This window comes from Phlebotomus papatasi, chromosome 1, assembly GCF_024763615.1.
Source record: "Phlebotomus papatasi isolate M1 chromosome 1, Ppap_2.1, whole genome shotgun sequence".
NCBI classification, from domain to species: Eukaryota; Metazoa; Arthropoda; class Insecta; order Diptera; family Psychodidae; genus Phlebotomus; species Phlebotomus papatasi.
This window is the reverse complement of record NC_077222.1, coordinates 15090087-15114608: the sequence shown is the minus strand read 5'-3', so window position 1 is coordinate 15114608 and position 24522 is coordinate 15090087. Positions and strand designations below refer to the sequence as shown.

General features: G+C 33.8%; 1 protein-coding gene across 1 annotated transcript in view; it reads left to right on the top strand.

Moving 5' to 3' along the window:
• The window catches only part of LOC129800088 (FERM domain-containing protein 8), a 166415-nt gene that overhangs the window by 133017 nt on the left and 8876 nt on the right, over positions 1-24522 (top strand). Inside the window, exons 4-9 of the mRNA XM_055844463.1 lie at positions 539-719; positions 880-1045; positions 5804-5965; positions 19725-19913; positions 20158-20287; positions 20398-20496. Of these exons, the coding sequence (XP_055700438.1) occupies positions 539-719; positions 880-1045; positions 5804-5965; positions 19725-19913; positions 20158-20287; positions 20398-20496 (927 nt within the window). The remainder of the gene's footprint in view (positions 1-538; positions 720-879; positions 1046-5803; positions 5966-19724; positions 19914-20157; positions 20288-20397; positions 20497-24522) is intronic.

Here is a 24522-nt window from a genome sequence, read left to right as displayed (position 1 = left end):
CATGTGTACTCGTTAGAAGCTTTTTATATCAAATTCGCGGAAAAAACTTTCAGTATATTAAATACGCGTTTTATTCATTTGAAGCCCATTAGCATACAGAGATAATTATTTAGTTTTGAAGTTAAGTTTGATGAATTATACAACACGAATAATACATGAAATTATATTTTCAAAACTCTATTTTCGTTCGTTTTAATTATAAACACTTTCCTAAAATAGATGCTATTATCACTACAGTAAATTTTATCCTGCATATAGTAGATTACTTCCTGAGATAATCGGTTTATCTCATTCAAACAAAATAAATTCACTATTTTGTTTAATTGTGAGAAATTAAGTTTTAATGGTGTGCCTGTATTCTCTCGCCACCATCCCCATGCCACTATCATATCAATTTTGCAACACTTAATCCAATAACAGAGTCGCAATTGGACATTTAATTAAATAGGAAATTCAGTGAAATGGATTGAAGATAATAAACAAATGCAGGTGAGAGTATGAATATTAATTAATTTGTATCATTTCCATTGATTGGCAGGTTATACCAACGTGTGTATATTTGATGTCCCGCATTGCTGTCCACATGGAGATTGAGGGCACGGCTCAGTGTCCATCGCAAGTGATGCTAGCAGCGGCGCTAGGCTGTGAGGAGTTGGGTATCGCAAATAAATTACTGGCGCAGAGTATTTTTGGTCTGTGGATGACGAGCTCACTTCTAGGTATTAATCCATTCGATTTTTGGGATTTTCAATTTATCACAATCAGGCAAATTGCGCGTTTTTTTTTTGCTGGGAAAAGAGATAAAATTAAAGTTTCTAACCAATATGGGAAAATGTGAGGTATAAAAACCTATAAAAGTCCAATTCTCTTTTATCGTAGAAATTCAATTGAAACCCCATCATCGTCCGTATGCCGTAAGGGTAGCGTGGTCCAAGTTGCTGGAGAGGCACAGTCATGGGAATGAAATTGAACGCAAATACGATGAGCCAATGATCACCCTGAGGAGGAATGTGTTTTTCTCGAAAAAGGACGAGGAGAAAATTAAGTAAGTGCTTGCTGTTTGTTTCATAAATCCAATGAGCCAATTGAAGTGCAGAAAATCTAGAGTTAATCTAAGTGATTTAATGTGATCTTGGAAACAACTTTTTCAATTATTAATTTTTTTTTGAATTTACTCTTGAGATTGATAAAGGGTTCAAAAATTCAAAGGGTCACTCATTCTGAGAAATCCATGACAATCGTCTGAGAAATGTTTCACGAAACCCATTAAACCTACAAAAAAATAAAGAGAACCAGAGAAAGGTTAAACAAATCAACAATACTCAATGATAAATCAGAAAAAAAATCAAAAAGTCTCGTAAACTTAAAAAAAATGAAAATTTCTGCAGGAAATAGACGGAAGCACTGAACCTTTCTTGATTTTCACAATTTTATTCTCTACGACGTTTCGAGGATGGATGTCCTCTTCATCAGGTCTACAATTCAATTGAACAATTTTTAGAAAAAACACTTCTATCAAAAATATTTCTTATGAAATTCAATGTAAGAAAATTCATAAGAAATATTTTTGATAGAAGTGTTTTTTCTAAAAATTGTTCAATTAAATTGTAAACCTGATGAAGAGGACATCCATCCTCGAAACGTTGTAGAGAATAAAATTGTGAAAATCAAGTAAGGTTCAGTGTCTCCGTCTATTTCCTGCTACATTCTGTCGAATCGAAATTCTTCTGAATATTTCTGAGAAAACGATAAGACTTTCGATATGTTACACAAAATCTGATAAACCGTGAAAAGTTTAAGAGAAATTTCTGGTAATCAAGATGTTTTACAAGGAACTCTCGAAGCCAGTGGAAGTTTCGTTCTTAAGGTTACCCATATGACCGAAAAGACCCATATGGTCGAGAAAACTTTTAAAATTTACTGAATAATGCACAAGACTTTCAATATCTTCGACGAAACCTAAGAAACCCTAAATATTTTACAAAGTGAAGAAAGACGGGGCTACTTTGAGCTGTGGTACATTGATGTACGATTTTTCCGCATTGTTATAGAGCTAACTAGGTTTTTTAACGTTATGTAATTTGGCTCTACAACACAATTGTTGAACTAAATAAAATAAGGCCCAGATTCCCTTAGAAACACGTGAAAAAGTCATATAAATCTAAAGTTTAAAATAGCCCCGACTCCCTCTATCTCAGAAACTGAAGACATTTTACAAGAACTTCAAGGAATCCAAAAATGTTTCCAAATGTTTCCAAATCCAAAAAAGACTTTGGAAAAAAATTGAGAATTTCGCGTAACTTGAAATTTTTCATTTTGAAAGTCACTCTTGAGATTTTTGAAATGTTTCGAAACTGAAGAATATTCGAATAAATGAATAAATAATGTCCTTGTTTAAATATTCTATGTGTTCGATGTACCTTTTAGAATTTAGTGTTCATCGCAATTAAAGCTGCTCACAGTAAATGAATTCTGTCTAATCAAAATACAATGCCTCAATTGCCGTTTATCCATATTTGCTTACGCTTTCGGACACATTTCCGGTTTTCGTCCGCCCATTTCCTTACCGCCGAGAAGCGTAATTAATATTTTTAAAAACTATCTCTAAGCTAAAAGGCTATCAGTCTTAGTCCTTGTACGATAATATTCCAAACTAGATACAGTGTTGCCAGATACAACTTTATTTATGTGCCCTGCAATGCACTTCAAATTTTCTCTAGCGCATTCACCGATAATTTGTCAAAACTGTTGCGTACGTCTGCTCTTGTGTTATGATTTTCCGTAACGTTCTGTAGCCTGTGTCTATTTTCGGCATAAGGTTCTTTATAAACAAAAGCATCTTCTCCATGATCAGAAAAAAACGAGAGCAAGGCTGAAGTCTTGCAAATCGGTTCACAAATCGGTCAAATCGGTTGACAAATCTGTGGAAGGAAACCTTTCCATTAGATTTTGTCCAATTAAGGGAAGGCCTTTCTCCTGGTCTTTTTTAATCGTTTGAGAATCGAGGTAGCGCGCTCGAGAGAAAACAGACGGTAATGAACTATCTCCCAATTCTGTGTGATTGTGGGGTAATCCAAACCACCCCTTCACTCGTATTTTTGTCCGTTATCCCCTGCCTCATGTGAAGCAGGGAATTTGATATTGACAAGTCCGCTTCCCATTGACTTGGCCCATTTCTGCGCAAGAAATGTTTAATTTTAAGTCTCGACACGAATAATAATAAACCGATAATTCGTAATTTCATAGCCTAATAAAATATTTTGATAACATGAAAACAATTGCACTACAAATATTTATAAATTAAATTCAGTCTGATAAGTAAGAGCATAACCGGTTTAATGTGTTTAAAAAATGACTTTTTTTATTCTTAAGTGCATCAATATGTCGTATTGCTTGAAGATCACGACGCGCTACCACTGATAATGAACTCAGTCATCACCGTGATTGACAATAGGCTGGCCTTTCGGAGGCATTTTTTCATACAAAATTTACAACATTTTTTCAGTCAGGACCTCAGTCAGATCCTTGAAAATGTAAATCGTAGTTCCTTCAATTATGAGATTAATAGGGTAGACGGGGGTATTATCGATCAGTTAAGGAAATGATCAAGTTTAACAGGCAAAAAACCATATATTCGTAATTTTTAAGTGAAAACTTGTTATATTTAATCTTGCAGATGTCCTCTACAAGATCGACCACTCACATTCTTGATATATTTATCTTGGAGTGGAAAACACGAAAAACTTTTCGAAGTGCATTTGCATGTAATATCGATCAGCTGATGGATTATCGATCAGTCGATGCTTGTAATATCGATTAAGGAAAAAATGGGTTTTACACGTACCATCAGGGAATGTGAAGATGTATTTTATATTTTCCGATAAAATAAAAAAAATTCAATGACTTAGCTTTAATTTCCAAAGGAAACAATTAAAATTATTTAATACACCATAAAATTATTTGGAATTTTCAACTTCCTGCACTACATGCCCACACTATCGAGAAGTTGATCCTTAGCAATTGGGTGACCCACATTAGCTCGTGAAAGGATCCAAGCTTCCAACGATTCCTTGTGTCCTATTGAAAGGACTGAAGTAGCGCCGATACGTCTTTCATCCGAACTGGTTCCCTTCAATTTCCCATACGTGTTGCATACGGCACATTGTATATCCGAGCTGCCTCTCTAATGCTAAGTCCATTCCTGGCATCCTCAAGGGCTTTTGCCATTTCATCATCTCGGTATTGAAGGCGTTTTTTTGATGTTTTTGCCATGTTTTCGCTGAAGAAAATATTGATCGATATTCCATACATCAGAATTTGAGATTATCGATCGCGGAAAATCTCTTATTACGCTCAAATCTATGAAATCTTCATACATAAGCTTCAATCCTTAATTGGTTTCCAATATCTATACCAATTGTATCGATAAGAAGCGCACAAACTGTTCAATTAACTGACAAAACTGACTGTATTTGCTTAAGACAAATGGCAACAAAATGAATTTTTGGAATGGCTACTATTGTGATTTTGTGAACACATTTTTAAAAACCACTTTTCTTGCGCAAATATCACCGGAAAAATTGTGATTTTTTTATTTGACATCCTGAAACATAAAATAATTAACCAATCATATAATAATTAAAGTTCATGTAGAAAAATTATTTTTTTATCCATCAATTGGAAGAGAAGTCGATATTACAAGCATCGCTTGATCGATATTAGGAGCGTTTTGGTAATACCAGCGTCTACCCTATATAACCACATATTTTTAATCGAATTTATATTTACATTTTCCCAATTATGCTTCGTTATTTGAGGTTATATGCAATGAGATGAGCTCTAATGGTTAAATATCGAGTTCCTACCGGAGGCTGCCAAAATCCCGAAAAGGCCAAAATTCCGAATGCCAAAATCCTGAAATGGTTGAAATCTTATTTATTTATTTATTTATTTAATTCATGTTCTTGTACATAACTAATACATTTTGGGGCTGTATATAACTATATGGAGAATAATGTGTAGAATAATTTCCCAAGAACGGAAAATTTCCCTTTGCCTCCAGCAAACGTGGGTGCAATCCTGGGAGTCCCTATGACACTTTTTAAGAAATCGGTATTATGGCTTTCAGGATTTTGGCTTTTGGGATTTTGGCTTTCGGGATTTTGGCGTTCGGGATTTTGGCGTTAGGGATTTTGGCTGTCTCCGTTTCTTATATCGAATTAAAATTTACATTGTCTAGTAAAATTTGCTAAATCCTGATAACATTTTTTGTAAACAAAAATTCGTGCTAAATCCGATTTAATATTTTAATGTTAGTTATAACATAACTTACACTATTTTTTTCAAATAAAATATATACTATGAAGGATGAGGTTAAAATGAGAGAAAAAAATGATAAAAAATATTTTTCTCCTTTACATAGAGCTTTGGGAATTATTATTCATAAAAAATTGTCTTGTTGACATCATTTCTGCTCTGAAGCTGATAATGCCTTCATGCTTTGGAGAAGAACTTATAAAGCTTATAAGAGAAGCTCTGTCTGCACTTTCATTGGCTCAGTCTGTACATTGCATGTTGTTATGCTCGTGTCTCCTTTCCTTAAGTTTTTGGTCAGAAATAAAAGTAAGGGGACAAAATGTATTTAATCGTGGTACGTGAAGTGGCCCTAGGCCAGTTGATGGTTGATGATAAATAGGTGGAACGCCTGAAAAATTGCACGCATTCGGATAAATAAAACACATCCGTAGCAAATGACATAGCAGATAAATATTCACTTGGTCGATTTATTTATCATCACACACAGAGATCCCAGGATTCTCGAGTTACTCTACGAGGAGGCGAGACACAACGTACTGATGGGGCGCTACATTATGGAGCCGGCTCACTCCATCATGCTGGGTGGGATCCAGGCACGAGTGGAACTGGGTCCCTACAATTCACACACTCACACAATCGGATATTTTAGGTAAAAATTTGATCCATTTCACCTTGACCCCTCCATCCCAGACTCTCCCCATGGATCCATCTGATTAATGTTCCACCCTCTCAAAATACCAGAAGAGGATTTTGTTGATGTTTTGTGCCTCTTTAGATACATAACCCCATGTTGGTTCTCTACACAGAATATGTCTTGTTTTTTTTTTCTCCTGTCCATGTAATACATATCCATGTTTCACTCAATGCAATTCCCTTTGAATCCACTTCACCATAAAAATACCCCAAATCTACTCCTCTATTTTACCCTCGGCTATGTAATACCATTTCCATTAGTCCCATGCACAAGTCAACCGCAGAAGAGACTCTTTTGCTCATGGTTATTTTTTTCCATCATTCCTATTTTTTTATGGCAAACTTTCAAAAGTTAGATATAGTGCCAATCCATCTATTTTACTGCAAAAGCTTTCAAAGTGCCATAAAAAACATAAAGACATGGGTGAAGTGCACAGGGACCTCATAAAAAGTACGATATTAAAATTAATATTCGCAAAGGATTAGCAATAAAAGTGTTTGAAATGACGTATAACGATCTCAACCATTTCAGAAAATCATTAAAGTTGGACAATATATGGTTTTTGCAAAGCTATTTTTATACTTCTTTAAACTAGCCAGCAAAGTTTTGTGGTTCTTACAAATTTTAGTGTCCTGTTGAAATTGCATTCTTTAACCGAGAATATTTATACTAAACTTTTATTGTCACAGATTCAGTGAACTTTTTCCTTCTTTATTGACTTTATTCAACTTTGTAGAGAAACTTAAATCTTAAGCAAATTCCGATAAGCTATGCTACTTTTTTTATGTGGGTTGAAAAAGCTGAATTTATCTAGTAACAATGTGATGGTCTTTTTATTAAGTATTAACAAAATTTTCAAATACGTTGTTCTATGATATACATTTTACTCTTAGAGGTTTATTCCTCCGTACCTTAAGAAGTCTTTATAACCCGAGGTTTACACGATTTTAAGATCTAATGCTCACTCCAGAAACATGATATTTTCCATGTTTTTTCATTTGGTTTTTCATATGCTTCCATCGTGCCAACAAAATTTTGATTTCAATGTCAAATATTTATTATTGTGCGGTGAATTAGTAACAATACGAGATAGAAAATTAAACCCAAATTAATATTGTATAGGGGAAAGTACCCATACTTCGTATGATCCCAACCTTTGTAATGAATCATCGCACCCATACAGTATCGGCCAAAAGTTCCTTGACAAAGCTATGTTCGAGAAATCCGATTTAAAAAAATGATAGAAAAAAAACTTTTTCAAATTTTTCTTTTTGCAAATGAGTTGCCTGTAATCCATATAGAAGTTAGTTATGTGTTTTAAAAAATTAATTAATTTTTTTCATATCAAAAATGATCATTTCCCAAAAGTTGATTATTTTTCATATGCCAAAACTTTCTTGACAAATTTGAAAAAGGTTAGGTTAAAATGGATAGTTAAAAAAATGTAAAAAAGGCAAATCTTTCAGAGATATTGTCTGGATGCATCTATCATTTTTTCCATCAGATTTTTCGAACATTGCTTAGTCGAGAAACTTTTGGCCGATACTTTTCAAAACTAGGAGAAATTGCTTAGTTTATAAAATATTACAGAAGACCCACACTTACTCAAAAACGCAAAGGCGTACAAAAGCAGAAAAAATTTACACCAAGAATATCCACATTTTAAGAGATAAAATCAGGCCAATTCCCCTGATTAAACCATATGGATCAGTAGGGGTACCTTTGAATTGAGGTACCTTTACAAATGTTTTTTCTCTTATTTTTAGATGGAAATGAACCTAACGATGAAATAATTTAGCTTCACAAACCAATTGTGAAGCTAAATTACATTTTTATAAGGTTCAGTTCCATTTAAAAATAAGAGAAAAAGCCCTATTCCAAAGCTGCCCAATTTACTCAAGGGTGCCCCACTTTCCCCTGTCATACAAGATATTTTCGAATGTTTCGAGTTTGAACTCTGGGTCCCGGTCAGAATTCCGTAAGCTTTAATGGCTAAAATTCCGAATCGGTAAGAATGCCGGTAAGAATCCCGCGATTGCACCTGCATTTGCTGCATTTTTTTTGGATTTTGGAAAATTATCCACTCTTGTGAATTCGACCCTTTCAGGATTTTTACTATTCGGCTTTTTGGCTGCTACCGTAGGATTCTATGTACCTTTGATTTTAATATAAGATTTTGATACCTTCTAAAAACTAGGCTAAATATCCTGAATCTTTAGCCTGAAACTCATATTAGCCATACGGTTTAACTTAAATATAACATATCAGGCAAATTTGTAGGAACAATTCGTGATACTGATTAACAAAATTCAGTATTACAGGTTTCAGACCTAAGGTTTAGCCATATGGCTTAACTTCTTTAATTTTTTATCAATCAAGATTTATTGGAAAATTATAACTTAAGATTGGGCAACACGGGCAAATAATCCATTAAATTTTGAAAAAGCAATAAAATTGGTTGCTTTTTAGAATTTAGAGATTATAGGGAACTGGGCTTTTAGGTCTGAAGCCGACCTATGGGAAAGCACGCTACCTTCAGACGACTTAAGCTTTGAACATCTCATTCCTTTCAATACGTTTTTAATGAATTTAAACTCGTAATAATATTATATTTTAATAGCTAGTCCAATGCCTCAAATTTCCGGAAAAGAGCCATGGATGAAATCCATTAGAAACACAAAGAAGAAATTGAGTTGTTCAAAGCTTGAGTCGTTCGAAGGTAGTGCGCTTTCCCCTAGTTCTGTTTGCTGTTTATAATGTGGAGTTCTTTAGGAGCGAACGTGAAGTTTTTATGATCATACAATACAACAGTTCTTATTTATTTTGTTTGCTTATTTTTATAATTTTTATATAAATAGATTATTGCCATATAGTTTTAGAGCGGTACTGACGATAATCCCGAACGCCGAAATCCCGAAAACCGAAATCCCGAAAAGCTGAAATTTTGAAAAACGAAAATCCGAAATATTGGCTTCGAATTTTCGAATTCCGATTTTGGCTTTCGGGATTTTGACCAGGACCTTTTGAGATAGAAAGTAGAGGAAATGCACGTAGACGTAGACTTATAAAATTAATAAATGAGAGTAAAACGATACCCATTACAGAGTTTCGGCTAAGGGTCTCGACAGACTTGAAGATTAGCCGAGAGACGGCTCAGCGTGATTATATTCGAAATAATGATTAAACTACATTTCCATAATTTTCCACTAAGTCGTCTCTCGGCTTAAGTCGTAAGTGTGTCTAGGGTATTAGTTTCCATGCTTTCATCTGTGAACAAGTCCAAACATTAGAAAGAAAGAAATTTATAGGAACTTTAATAAGAAAATTTAGGTTCATTCATACATAATGTACCCGTATATCTAGCGTCAGGTGCATATACTTATAGAATCCAAATTAATTAAGGTTTTAAATGTGACATTGATAAACTATGTTTTGGACTTAATCAAGTATGGTAATTTGTCATATATACAATTTGATAGGGGATTGATGATATTTCATTAAAACAAAAGTGCCAGCTAACATTTCCGTATAAATTGTCAATGTTTTCATACAGAGTGAATTTAGCAATAATTGAGTAAATTTGGTATTTGTCCAAGGGCTCGCTTTGAAAATTGAGAAGAAGTTCTCTTTGATGCAGACCATTCAAACAATTATAAATTCCTCTCAGTGTTTTGTTACTCATCAAAAATACAAGTGGAAGAATGTTTTTTCACGTGAAAATTCCCGTGTGAAAACTGTGTCAATTGTATTCAATTCACCACCCACAAATTCTCCTGTACCAATAGAAGTGGAGTGGGATATTTTTTCATCATTGTGTCCTTTTGTCCCATTCTCCTGCACTTCCAGAGTGTCGCCTGCACTGACGGAGGATTTCAATGATGATGGAAATATTTGTCATCGTCTCACCTGAATGTATGAGAGATGGCTGTGAGATTTTAACAGTGGCAGAATGATGCGCTCATCTATCATAATTCGAGGTGAACGGATGAGGTGTTATGTAATGGGGGGATGAGGGTGAAAGTTTGCAATTGAAGCAATAGGAAACTGTCATCTATCTAACCTTGCATACAAGCAGCTTATCATTCTTCTCTCATTTGGTATACCTGTCACACGTATCCTCCTTGTTCTCCTCTCAAAGCTACGTCAGTCGAAACTTTTCGAGTAGGTATTACGGGGAACTTTTGATGAAGATCCTGGCCCACATAACTTCATCGTAGAAAGTGTCGTAAGAAGAGCATAATATTGATGCAATTGAATGAAATGGGCTAAGGATGGCAGGAAAAGGTGGGGCAGTTTAAAGTTTTAAAGTTGTTAATGTTTTTCTTGTGATTCCTGCAACAGATTTTGTGATATACGTTTTAAACCTTGGAATAATACTGCGGAAGGGATACATGAATAAAAAGAACCTAGGAACTCGAAAGTTAGTACCTATGGTACTAACTTTCATGTTCTCAAAATGGAGCAATTTTGAAATTTTTTGACATGATTTATTGGAAGAGATTTACTTCAAAATTCACCATTAAAAAAGACGAAAATTGCTATCAATTTGTAAGAACTACAAGGAGTTCCGGCTTAAATGAAAAGGGATTGAAAGCAACTGAACGGATTGATCAACTTAACAAGAAAGCGATTTCGAGCTGAGATTTTACACCACTGAGCATAGGATTTTTAAAGTTTGAAACCACTATAACTTTCCGGTATAATATTCACAGGGAAGGTAGAGGATGCCGAAATTTTGCAAATTTTGGAAAAAATCGACTTTATTCGACTTATATTCTGACAAGTCGATTTATAAAATCATATTTGATATTCCCCTAAATGGATGCAAATATTTGTCACGCGTTAAATTTAAAATGCATATCTTATGAATCGCTTATGCTGAAAATAGGCCGAAAATTGGTATCGAAAATGATTTGCATACATCACGGCGTTTTAGTAACTTATTACAAGATATCTCCTGTGGGTATGCAATTTTTCTATGTCACTGGAGTGAATTCACGGTGTTGTTTCCGTCCTGGGCATTTCTTTGAAAGCGGAACTCCCTGTATTCAACAAAAATTACACCGTGGAAAAAGTTGATAATGGGTATTTTGGTGTAATCTAGTTTAATCATCTGCACTGGATCTTTTGATTAAATACGATCAAATAATTCATATTTGTTTGTAGTCACTTATTTAAATATCGTTAACGTCCTACATACAGAAAAAAATAATTTTGTTGGTTAGGGGAAGTGGGGCACCTTTGAAAGTGGGGTACCTTTGGAATTTTAGATTTTCACCTACTTTTAAATAAAATTGAGCCATATTGTAATGTAATTTAGCTTATCAGTCTGTTTGTGCAGCTAAATTATATCACGATAAGGCTCAATTTTATTTAAAAGTAGGTGAAAAATCCCAATTTCAAAGAGGTGCCCCACTTCCCCCTAAGGACATTGTCCGCTACTTCCGTCTATAGATTTTCGCCTCATGGTTTCTGTCATGGTAGTTTTCTGAGTTTTCTCTCTGCTGGAATTCGATTTTTGTGCTGGTAATATAAAGCTCTACATATCATCATTATCAACATTTTAAAACCATAATTTTTTTTGTGGCGGGCCTGTGACATAACGGTTAACAGTCCACGCCTGTCAGTCCCCCGTCACTTCAGAAAGATGTTCGGGTTCTATCCTAAGGTGTTCCAAGGCAATATCCTGAATTTGATTCAGCCATCTTGTCCTAGGTTTGCTCTATGGTTGTGGTCTCCTCACAATGGTTGCATAGCTTTTCTGGGGAATCTTTCATTTCATGTTGTAATAGGACTGTTGAGCTTGGAGGAGTTGGAGGGAGAAAGCTAGTCCTGACGAAGACTCTTCTAAGCCAACGGTATCAATCACAGTTCAGCTGGGATGGTAACTTTGAGGGGTGCTATAACGATGGCTAACTTCAAGTTACGATATCGCTATAGTTCCGCTAGGTGGAGTTGTTACTGCTCGACGACTTATTCCGAAAGCACAATCGTACCAGCTCCACTGCGAAGCGAGGAGAGCGCTGCATTCGTGGCCTTCTTCGAATGGGTAATGGGACTCAATGTCCGGGAGGCTAGCAATGAAGGGTACTCCAGCATGTTCTGGTGTGGGGCCTGTAGCATTCGTGCTAATGTAGCCATTTTGAAGTGCTGTTGTCGTCGTGGTAGGCTTACTAAACTTGATGTCACTCCAGAGCCTTTTCCGTTATTCTGGTATCCTCCGACCCAGGACTAACGGTTGGAGCAACGTTTGTTCATTGCCTCGCGTAAGTCGTTTCCGGTGCAATCAGTTCGTCATCCGAGGGTATTTGTTGTGTCTTTTTTTTGCAAGGAGAATGATGTGAAATAGGACGTAAACCTCTGGTCACAGGCCTCCTTAACCGGGAGACACGGGTCTTAGGGTGACCCGCTGTTCAGTATTCACTAAGGACTTATCGTAGATGGAAAAATGCCAATACGTGCTTAGCTATTTCCAAACAAACTATTAGCAGCTCTAGAACCAACTACACACAGTAAAAAAAAATTACAATGATAATCGTTGGTTTGCTTTTTTACCACGATTATTCTTGTAAAGTTACTCAAATTATGTATTTGAACAGAAGGAGTAATCTGAAAATGCGTAATTTAAATTTCATGTAATCGTAAACTGTGTAATCAATTAAATGATGAAATATTGTACTTTTTAAGTAATGTTCAGTTACTAGTGCGAAAATAGAGAGAATACTGTAACGGAAGTGTTTTTTTACGTCTCATGGTATCAAATTTCACGAATTATTAGCGAATAATTACACAGCTGTTGTACATTTTGTTACAGATTTCGTGTAACATTACACAGTTTTCAGGCAAAATGTGTAGAAATTACATGAATGTGTACCAGTACACACAATTACACGTTTAATGTAAAATTTACAACGAAAATCATGGTAAAACAGCCAAAAATTTTTTACTGTGGAGTTTCTCCCTATCCACCACCTGGTACATATCCGATGGGTACACAACAAAAAGTTTTTGACTACTTTACCATGATTTTATTTATAAATTTTACATAAATATGTAATAGTGTGTACTGATACACATTTGTGTAATTTGTACACATTTTGTCTGAAAACTGTGTAATTTTACACAAAATATGTATGAAAATGTACACAACTATTTAATCATTCGCATTTGATTACACAGTTTAACAATTACACAAAATTTAAATTACACATTTTCAGATTATGTATTTGGCTGAAATAAATATTTTTTTTAGTGTGTACTCTAACCACACGGGCTATATACAAAGAGTGTCTAAAAATTCAAATAAATGAAAAGCGTTCTAATTTTTATGTGGAATTACGCCAGGTATGCAAACCTTCAGTGTTACTATCATTATTAAGTCTCAACTTTTAAGTAAATATTTGTTGAACTTTTGCAAAGTTCAATTAGAAATTCTTGTGTAAAACTGCCCCATTCGCCTCTCAAATTTTCAAAAGGTTTCTGAAAGCATCTTTATAGCGAATTCTCGATAAGCCTTTTCCTATATCAAATTTTGAGGTAGAAAAGTTCTTTTTTCTCGTTCTTAAAGTAGTTGGTAACCGAAATTAAATATGTTGCTCATATATCTATGCAAAGTTTGTGTACGCAAGGAAAAGGTTTATTGTATAAAGTGATTCAGAAACTTTTACTCACACTCCATATATAGATACAACACATAGCTTTTGAATTCTTCTTGAGGAAAAGTCTTCTTTGTGACTTGAGAAATTGCATTTCTCCATCTCTCGCATGTTTCCTTATTCTTTTGACTCACCTGTCTGCATATACACTCTTTTTCGCTTGGCACTTCAAAAGTAAACTTTAATGTTTCTTTGTGACAGAGATGCCAGAGGAAAATTTCTTTCTTTTTCTTGCATTTTCTCAAAGTACAAAATGTACTAAGTTCTTTTCTTTGGGTATAGCATGACTTTTATTTATTGGTCTTTCACTTCAATTAACAATGACTTTAAGAAGGGATTTGTGATTTGTAGTTCAACATTTTTCTCAGGTAATTGCCTGTTTCCTCAAACTACTCCAATTTCACTTGCAAGAATCCTGTCCAGAGTCTGACAGACAATAATGTATTGCACTTTCATGGGTTGAGATGAGGATTTTGCCACAAACCTGAATACATCTCACAACTTTTTAAACTTTTAAATCTATTTCCGTTCTATTTGTGGTTGATTCCCCTCAAACCCCTTTCTTCATCCTCTGTTGTTGAATACATTCACCAGAATTTACACCCATTTGAGAACATCTTTTCTGCCAAACACAAATAGCATAAATTCTATAAATTGTGCAACTCTATTCTACCATTTTCCCAGCAATTGTGTCAGTTTAACATTCAAGAAATGGAAAGAATGGGAACTTTGGGTTAGTTTTTGCAAATTTCATACTCGCCAATCCAATTTTGCTCATCAGAGAATTTTCCCATTTCCCTTACACTTGCAATAAGCTTATTGACCCCTCTGTACGTAAAAAGCTCTCTATGTGAGAGCATTTAACAATGTAAACAAACTTCATTTTAGCATTCATGTTGGGTACGATGACTTCTTGATGAGGGTAAAGCACCAAAAATACTTTAAGGGGCTATTACATAACAGAGCTTTTATTTTAATGTCTTTTATTTTAAAAAAAAATCCCTGGAAAAGCTTTCATAGAACTATTTAAAATTTAATTAAGTATAAAGAAATTATAAGAAAATTGTTAATAGTATCAATTCCTTGAATTTTTACTCTGAGATAAAACAGAAAAAATCAGTATTCAAACACTTTCCCTTGTGTCCTGTCTTTTAGTTTTCGTCTCGCAACTTTTTCATGCTGTACCTTTGGTCAAGTGTTGCTTTTTGATGAGATTTTTCAATAAAAAAAAGCTGTTAACTTTTCAACACATTCGTGATTGTTATACCTTCATGGTCGAGCTACAAAGTAGTAAGGTTAACATTTGCTAAAAGTTCAGCATCGACTGTCAAGTGTTAATTTTCTTGAATTTCCTAATGTTGGACCCATAAAGGATTCTAAATGACGAAAAATCCAGTAAATATTAAATGTTTTCTAGGGGAGACTGGGGCAAAACTTGTCAAAACGCATATTTAATTCTTTCACGAGCTCTGAGAAAACTTAAACATTTTATAAGGAGTATATTCTTATAGGAAATTTACTGTTCTACAACATTGCAGAAGACTATTTTCCTCTATGTCGAAAGGAATGTGATTTACGAATCATTTTCTAAAAGCCGATTTTGTGGAGATTCTCAAAATTGCTGGGGCAAATTTTGTCAGTCTTCGGATAATTTGTGACGTTTTACTCTCGCAAACGTCAAAAATATCAAATAGACATGTTTTTATAGGAAATTTATTCCTCTATAACTTTGTCGAAGATTGTTTTTCTCTATCTTAACGAGAAATGTGCTTAAATTGAGCTTATCAGTATTGATCTGTAAGCCAAATATTCCAAAAATAGGGCTCAAAATTTCATTATTTTTTATTTTACATAATCCTTCCTCGAATCACTTGAAACTGTATAAGTTTAAGAAGGTTCATCAAGGCTATCTATAATAAAAATTTCAAGCCTTAGTCTCTTTCATTTTTAGAAAGTAGTGAATGCTGAAATTTTCGTTTTGACAAATTTTGCCCCAGTCTCCCCTATTCGATACGTAACATTTCCTTCCCCGGATCAGAACTTTTGAGTGTTATGAGAACAATTTTATTTGAGTTGGAATATTACCGCGACCCCAATAGTGATGAACGGTTGAAAATAATGATGATGATGATATTAACAAAAATGTAGAAATATCAGTAACGAGTGTAAGCCGGAGTATTATTATGATAACTCCTTTTGGATAGTATCGACTGTTGATTCTGCAAAATTGAAAAGATGGCTGAACATAACAATCTTCAGTACCCGCATAGAGATAAGGGATTGGGTTTATTATGGGAATAAAACACTATGATTTGTTGGTTCGGCCGCCGACTGGGTTAACAACTGTCGAATGTTCCGTAGGCTCTACACAAGTTTGAGTTTCAAAACCAATAGGGAAAAGATCGATATTTTTCTAAAGTTTCATTATAGATTGTGGATATTTTTAAGTGTAGTTCTTCATAGAAAGGCTTAGAGCCCATTCCAATCAAGAATATGCAGGTTCATTTTCCAATAATATTCAAATTATTATTATTAATCGTATGAAGTACGTAGTACAAGGTAGGGGGAAGTAGGACTCCTTTGAAATTGGGAGTTTTCTCTCTATGTTTAAGTGGAACTGAGCCGTATCATGATGTAATTTAGCTGCTCAATCTGTTTATGCAGCTAAATTATATCACGATAAGGCTCAATTTAATTTAAAAATAGGTGACAGGTCCCAATTTCAAAGGTGCTCCACTTCCCCCTAATAATTTATAACAGAGGTGTGCACGAACCGTTTGAAACCGAACAGACGTCAAATGAAACGGGTACATCAATGGTCAAAACGCTACCTGAACAAAATTATTTTGACGTTTATTCGGTTTCAACGGTTTTTGCACACCTCTGATTTATACAATAATATAGTCATGATTTTTTTAGTACAGATTTGTGCTAATCACATGAAATATTTATTTAAACATGGGATAAACAGATCTGTCACTTACTCTAACTTTAATTCTTCTAAACTTCTAAAAATATTAAGTACTAAATCAAGACGTTATAACAATTTTTTAACACAATAGAATGATGAATACTATCTATAAATATAATAAATTTATTTATGTATTTATTTATTTTTCAAAGCCAAGGTTGCGTCTGCCGCCGACTTACCATAACCGGTCACACCAGGTAAACGGTAGGAACTCATGGTGTATTGACCGTATAAGTCAGCTCATATATTCGAGCTTCAAATCTTGATCATTTGCAAAATAAAATACATAATAAGTTTGTATGAGACTTAAAAGGAACAAAATGAATTGATATCATTAGGTAAAGTGACGGAAGGAGACAGAGCTGAGCATAGGAATAGGATTAAGTGGCAACGAGCTTCAAAGAAGCACGTATTGTTCCCACTGATGTGAGTGAATTCGGAACAGCTCAAGTATGCAGCGAATATCAGAAATTAGAGACATAAGAGGTGCAATAAGACTTTAAACATCATATAAAAGATATTAGAATTGATAAAATTTTAAGTGCATAAAGTGAACTAAGAAATTAGGATTATAAAATTAAGAGAGACAGATTAAGTTAAAAATATAAAGAAGAAAATTGCGCATAATAGTAAAAAGTGTAAAGAAACTCTGGAACTGGAAAAGATCGCCGTAAATTAATGAATATAATAGTGAATGATGAATTGATAAATTACAGGGCTATGAATTAATTCCTGATATCTGGTGAAGGATACATGTATGATAGGTGTAGTTAGGCTTTGTTTTCATTTTAATTAAACTTAAATTAAATTAAGTTAGGGCCCAACACAGCGAGCACAGTCAGCTGAAAAAGCAGCATTTTAAGCGTACTTTCGCCGAGTTGATCAGCAAAATTATATTATATAGCAAAATTAATTCTTTTCCAAGCAAATTTATAAAAAAAGCAAACTTATTTGCTTTTATACATGAAGATTTAAAACAAACAAAAATCCTCTAACTTAAACATTGTGATGTTTCGCTTTATAACTTTTAACTTCGGATGTTATGATAAGATAAATTATTTCTTTGGACTTCAAAATTCATTACTCCAGCTTCTTATTTAAAAAAGAGATTTAAGAACGGAGTAAAACTTCCAGTTTGAAGCCCATATATTAGAATATGTTTATTTATACACTGAGAAAAAAAGAGGGTGCAATTAACATTTTTTCCTCAGAACTTTAAAATTTTTTAGGTGTAAAAATATATCAACATTTTTTAATGTTAATTTACATCTTTTTAAGGGTAAAATTAACATGAAAAAGGGTAACTTAAACCCCTAATACACCTAAAAAGGGTAATATTTACACTGACTTTGGATCAATACTGCAGGATAAAATTAACATTTCCGGAGTGTTATTTTAACCTTTTCGGATTTCTCTCAGTGTGTTAATAAACCGTATAGGATGTTGTAGTATATAATAAGCCAAACATTAAACTCAACTCAAGAATTATAGAAATGATTTTTAAAGTTTCCTTCGAATTAAAAAAAAAATTAAAATAATAATGAAGCCATGTGCATGTGGTTTAAGATATAAAAACATTTTGAATAACTTTACATGAAATTCATTACATCACAGCTCTACTGTTTGAGAAATTGAGCTAATTTTTGAAAGCCTTTATTGCAAAGTACGAAAATGCCTTCAAGGAAAAGTTCTTAAAAAGTTATTGAACACAAGTCTTTATCGAAGAATACGATATGAGGATGTTTCTGCAATAAAGACTTGTAATTTTAAACAGTTTAAAATCTTAAACTATTTAAAAACTTCCAAGGAAAATGAATGCAATCGGAGCGCTTACAACCAAAGTTTTCCTAAGAAGCTTGAAGTGTTTCCTTTTCGAATTTCGAAGTTTCTCGGGTTTCAACATGTGTCAGTCTTCACTTTGTTCTGTGGAAAATCAAAGCAAGAAAGAATGTAATATTCTGTACCATTATAAGATGCTTTTGTAATCATGCTTTTATAGCTCATTCTTGTGTTAGGGTAAGATGGGGTAATTTCTGGGATTTTCTCACTACTGTTTCCGATTATTAAAGAGGAAAAGGAAACCACGAAGAGGTACAATACTTCACATTGAGGAGTACTTCTTCGTTGTTTTCTCCTTTTCCCATCTAAAATTGTTTATTTAATTATTCCAAATTAAACATGATGCCAAATTACCCCATCTTACCCTATTCATAAATTTCATATGTAAATTCGAAATTTTGTTTGAATTTTTCGAACATCAACGACATTTTGTGCAAATGGTGCAAATAGGAATCATTTACGTTTAAGCCTGATACACTTTTGGAGAATCAAACTCCGGATATGAGCACACCGATTAACTCTATTAATTCCTAGTAATTTAATCGTACGTAGGGGAAAGTGCTCTCCCTTCGAACGTTCATGCCTTCGAGTAATGCGAATTTCTTTTATTTTTCGTAAGAGATTTAAGCTAAATTATCACGGAATAATCAACAATTGATGATAAGCCAAATAATATTTAATAGAAATGTGTTAGTCTCTTAGGAAAAATTAAAGAAAATTTACATTATTCGAAGGCATCAACACTGAAAAAAAAGAGGCTACGATTAACTTTTTTTCGTCATAACTTTAACACTTTTCGGGTGTAAAAATATATCAATATCTTTTAATGTTAATTTTACACCTTTTTAAGTGTAAAATCAACATGAAAAGGGTAGCTTTAACCCATAATACACTTAGAAAGGGTAATATTTACACCGATTTCGGATCAATACTGCAGGGTAAAATTAACATTTCCGGAATGTTATTTTGACTTTTTCGGATTTCTCTCAGTGGACGTTCGAAGGGAGAGTACTTTCCTCTATATCAGTGATAACACATATCGTCTTAAGACATACATAGTCTAGGTAATTTTCTAAATCAAACTTTTCTATAAAATATAATACAAAAATCTCTCATTTCAATTTCATCTTTGAACTTTCAATCCCGAAACATAATGGCAATTAACTCCCGATTTTCCTCTGAACATTCCTGTGACGTTTTGTCGAGAATGTTTCACACTACATAAAAGTTTTCTCTAACAATTTTACAGAGAAAATCAATCACGCTTTCTACCACCACACGTTGCAAAGAGCTCGAGTTGGTCATGGCTTCCGGTCAGTAGAAAAACATCCGCTGAAGTTAGACTTTTGGAGCAATTTAAACGTGTACCAACAACCGCCACAACTAGAAAATTAATGAGGAAGTATCTAGAGTTTTGCTGGGCACTTCCATTCTATGGGTGAGTAATTTTTTCCATCCTTCCTGTTCCTTTTTTTTTTTTGGTTAGAAAACAATTTCCCACTTGGCTTTTCCCAAGGGGCATTGAGAAAAATAAACTGTGAGCAGTGAAATGATCGGGAAATACCATTGAAATGCAATTGATTTTCCTTCCATTTCACTTTCTTAAGCAAATTGCTAATTCTTATTGGCAATATCTTCCGGATCATTTGTTGGCTATTTTGCAATGTATCTTCTCCTTCCAGTGCTGCCTTTTTCCACGGCCAAGTGGAACAACCAGTTCGAGGTCTTATGAGTTTAGTTCATCACAAAGATATCTCCGTATTGATAGCAATTAACGAGAAAGGTGTTTTTATCATCGATCACGTTGAAAGCGTAAGTTTCTTTTTATTATTATTTCTTTTGTTCTTTAATATAAGGCAAATTAAATTTTCAAGAGACAATGCAGTTGGTACATTTTTCATGGTACTTTTCTTCTTCGACAGACTTTAATACTGGGACTGAGATACGAAGAATTGTCATGGGACTTTGCGAAGCCAAGTTCTGCTGATGATCCAGAGTGCATGCCTTGCATTTTTATTCAGGTACTGCATTATAACCTTTTCTATCTTATTTGCTCTGTAAGTTATCTTACCCCTGCTGGTGCACTTTTCTGATTCCTATTCTCAAGCAGAGAGTAGGGTTTTTTTTTTTAGTCTATAAAATTTTCAACTATAGAAGAATTACATTTATCTTCTTGATAGTTAATTTTCATGCAAAACTTCTAAAGAAGTTTATGAAATTGAGCAATGACATTTTAAGTTCCTTGTAGAAATGTTTTATAAAGTAATTTCAGTTTTTACTTCATGTTTTATAGTTTCAACAGATGTTATTGCTGTAACGTATTATATGCAGCAAACTTTCTTGAATTTAGTAAATAAAATTATATGAATGCTAAAATAATTTTTAACAAAATGGTTGTATTCTTAACTACCCCAGTAAAATCCTATTTCAGAAAATAATAATAGTACAGCAAAATAAGCTCTCATTAAGAGATGCAACATTTTATAGTAAATGTTTCACTGAGAAAAAAAAAGAGGGTGCGATTAACTTTTTTCCTCATAACTTAAACACTTTTTAGGTGTAAAAATATATCAACATTTCTTAATGTTAATTTTACACTTTTTTAAGGGTAAAATTAACATGAAAAAGGGTAACTCTAAGCCCTAAAACACCTAAAAAGCATAATACTTACACCGATTTCGAATCAATACTGCAAGGTAAAATAAACATTTCCGGAATGTTATTTTAACTTTTTCGGATTTCTCTTAGTGTTCGGCATATTTAAAAAAAAATAATCCCGAACATCTTTCAGATCAGGAAAATGTTATATAATCAAAATTTCTATCCCTTTCTCTCTCAAAAGTATTGTAATTATTTGTCGAGTCACAGATCTCACCGCCCAAGAACCAACGGTCCTTCCTAATGCGCCACTGAGATCGCCAGATCGATACTGTGTGGGGAGGGATAAATATCCTATATTTTTGTTTAAATAGATTTTCCTTTAACTCTTTCGCGTCTTTAGGGTAATGTCATGACTCGGGGAAAAAAGTTTTTTTTGGGTATTTACATTAATTGAAATCTATCTGTTCGTGCACGACATCATAATAGAAGGATGTAAGATTCTTGGCTCATTTTCTCAAGACCCCAGTTAGATTTCAATTAATGTAAATAGCCAAAAAGTAACTTTTTTCCCCGGGTCATATATGACCCTAAAGACGCGAAAGAGTTAAAGCCCTGTGAGCTGAACCCAAGATCAATTTATGAGTTGGCTTCAAGTAGCTCCATTTAAAAAAGTAAATCTATCAAGGGCTAGGCTTCCACCCAGGTTTGACCTCGGGAACTTTCGCTGCCTAGGCGAATGTTATAACCATTTAGCTATAGGTGCATCGGATCTGATTGTCTTTGCTATTGATTTTTAACCCTTTTAACAAAACAAATCGCGACAGTGAGCTTTTTTTTATTAACAAAACACCTATTTGTTATGTGAATAAATCAATTTTGGTCATTAAAAATCTAATTTGATCAGTTCATAATCATAATAAAAAAAATCGTTCGATGGAAATATTTATTGTGTTCAATTAAAAGGAATGGCAGAGCGTCCCAGTTTTGTGGAATGTTCAAACTCACTCAAACTTGTAACTTAGACATTATAAAAAGTATTGTCGTATCATTTACGGTATGACGGTTCACAACCGATTTATTGAACAGATTGAATCACACATAAAATTGAATAAAATATTTTGAGAGGAACTTTCCGGTGTTCGCCAGTGAAAAAAGGTCACCCTAAGATGAAAACACTTTTTTTCGTCTTGCCCAGAGCTTTCGGTCCCGATGTGGACCTTCTTCAGTGGCTAAAAAGAGCATGAATTTTTATTTTACAAGATATTATTTTTAAAAAATTACAAATGTCATTTTTTGGACAATTTCGAACAAAACTCACTCGACTAAATAGTATTTGTATTCGACTGAACTCTGCATGTCGAAACTTATTTCCTATACCAACATCTCTTTTTTAGGTGGTTCATTGTCAATGCATTGTTATTACTTTTACATCCATTCACTGGACGAAATCGCGATTTATACATCAGTTGAAAAATCTGCAGCTGCCCAGTCTCGAACCCAAGACCTCACAGTCATAGAGCCACTACTCTGTCCACTGATCCACTGAGGCCCCTGACTCATGGGGAGGGGGTCCCTCAAAAGTCCCAAATCTCTATCTCTAATCGTTTGGGCTCTAGGCATGGTAAGGGCCGAACACACAGAAGAACAAATAGTGTGACGTCAAAAAACTCAAAATTTCGGATTTAGAAAATTCTACAAAAATATGACCACTTAGGGGGCAAAGAGTCGAAAATATAACTGAAAAATCGATCCATTAAATTTTCATTTTCGTCCAGAGCAAAATCTTAGGATTTTCTGGGATTATGAGAAATAATATTGTGAAGCTAATAAATGAGAGATTTTTTTGCCATAGTTGAAGAAACGATTCGCCACGAAAATCACATAACTTGGACGTCATTTTTGTGTGAGAACCCTCAAAGTCTTCCCCTACTGATGAAATCAAGGGGGAGATATTAGGGTCGGAAGTAGTGTACAGCTGTACACCTGGTGTACAGGTTGGAAGTGGGAGTGTCCGAAAATAAAGTCTTTCCTGTTTAATTCGAAAAAGTTGGTTGACAATTTACATGTTCGGTTATGATAAAAAAACGGAGTAAATAAAGCTAAAACTTATTATAGCTTAATTTTTGTTGGAATTTCGCCGACGAAATATTCTGTTGAGGGTTGTAAATTTATTCACAATATTTATTATTAATGAAAAATGTGTCTTTCATTGCAATATAATTTTCTTTAATTTTTACAGGAGTTTCAAATTCATAGTTGTTTGCAAATAATGATATACCTATTGCAGTTGATTTTGAATCATTTTCATGGCAATATTTCCAGTATTCGTGTGGAAGAAAATTTATGGATAACATTTGAAGATAGTTTTAAGGTTGTGGAAAACAATAATTCAATCGTATTTCGCTATTTAGAAAAGCTTGGATATATTTAACCCTTTAAGGACGATTGGAACACCGGTGTCCCATAAAGAAAATAATTTTTCCTGACTACCTAAAATTATTTTTTTCTTATATCTATACATAATTGTAAAGTAGAATGTTGAAGGAAACTAGAATATTTTTTGAAAGTCTAGGGGAATGTTGGCATGGTTCGCACAGAGTGAGCCTTCAAACAACGCAAATTTTCTCTTTGTTTATAAAGAGCTAGTTCGTCATTTCTTAGTCATAAGATAGATCATTATTGAGCTCATGAAATGAGATAAGAATTGGTAGGTCAGCTCTTTCCATACAAAGAGAAAATTCGCATCATTTGAAGGTTCACACTGTGCGAACCATGCCTACATTCCCCTATAGATATTCGTTATGTAGTAAATATTTAAGCTAAAAAATGGCGAATTTTTAAATTCTCAAATTCATAATTGATTTTATTTATTTTTAATACTTCCGATTGTTTTTAAACAAAACCTTCTGGCAATAAAAAACTACAATACTCATACGTAATATTTTTCATTAAAGCGAAAAATATTATATTATTCATTGGTATTGTCAGAAAAATTACTTACATTTTTGGGCTATTTTTGTCCCTATCGTTCATAGAAGCACAAAATACACCGAATCAGACTCTGTTGAACTTTCCAATGTTACATGTAAGACTTATCATTAATTATGTTTCTCAGTTTAATTTTTATTATTGATTTTCAGTCCGTAAAAAGTGTCTCGTCGTTAAAGAGTTAAAAGCTCGAAACATGGGTGCCATATCTTTTAACTGAAAGAAATAAGGAGAAGTGTACGAACTGTATTACGGGTTATTATGGTACTTTTTTATGGTAATTTTTTAACCAAAAACCTTTGTTTTCAATTCCGGAGTACAGGATTTGCTGGATCATGAGCTGTGGTTGAACGGGTACGAAGTTAATGGGTACGGGGTTAACGGCAATGAAGTAATAGCGTGGTGGTGCATAGGGTTTTGCATTAACCTTAAAAGATCTCACTTATTTGACCGCTATC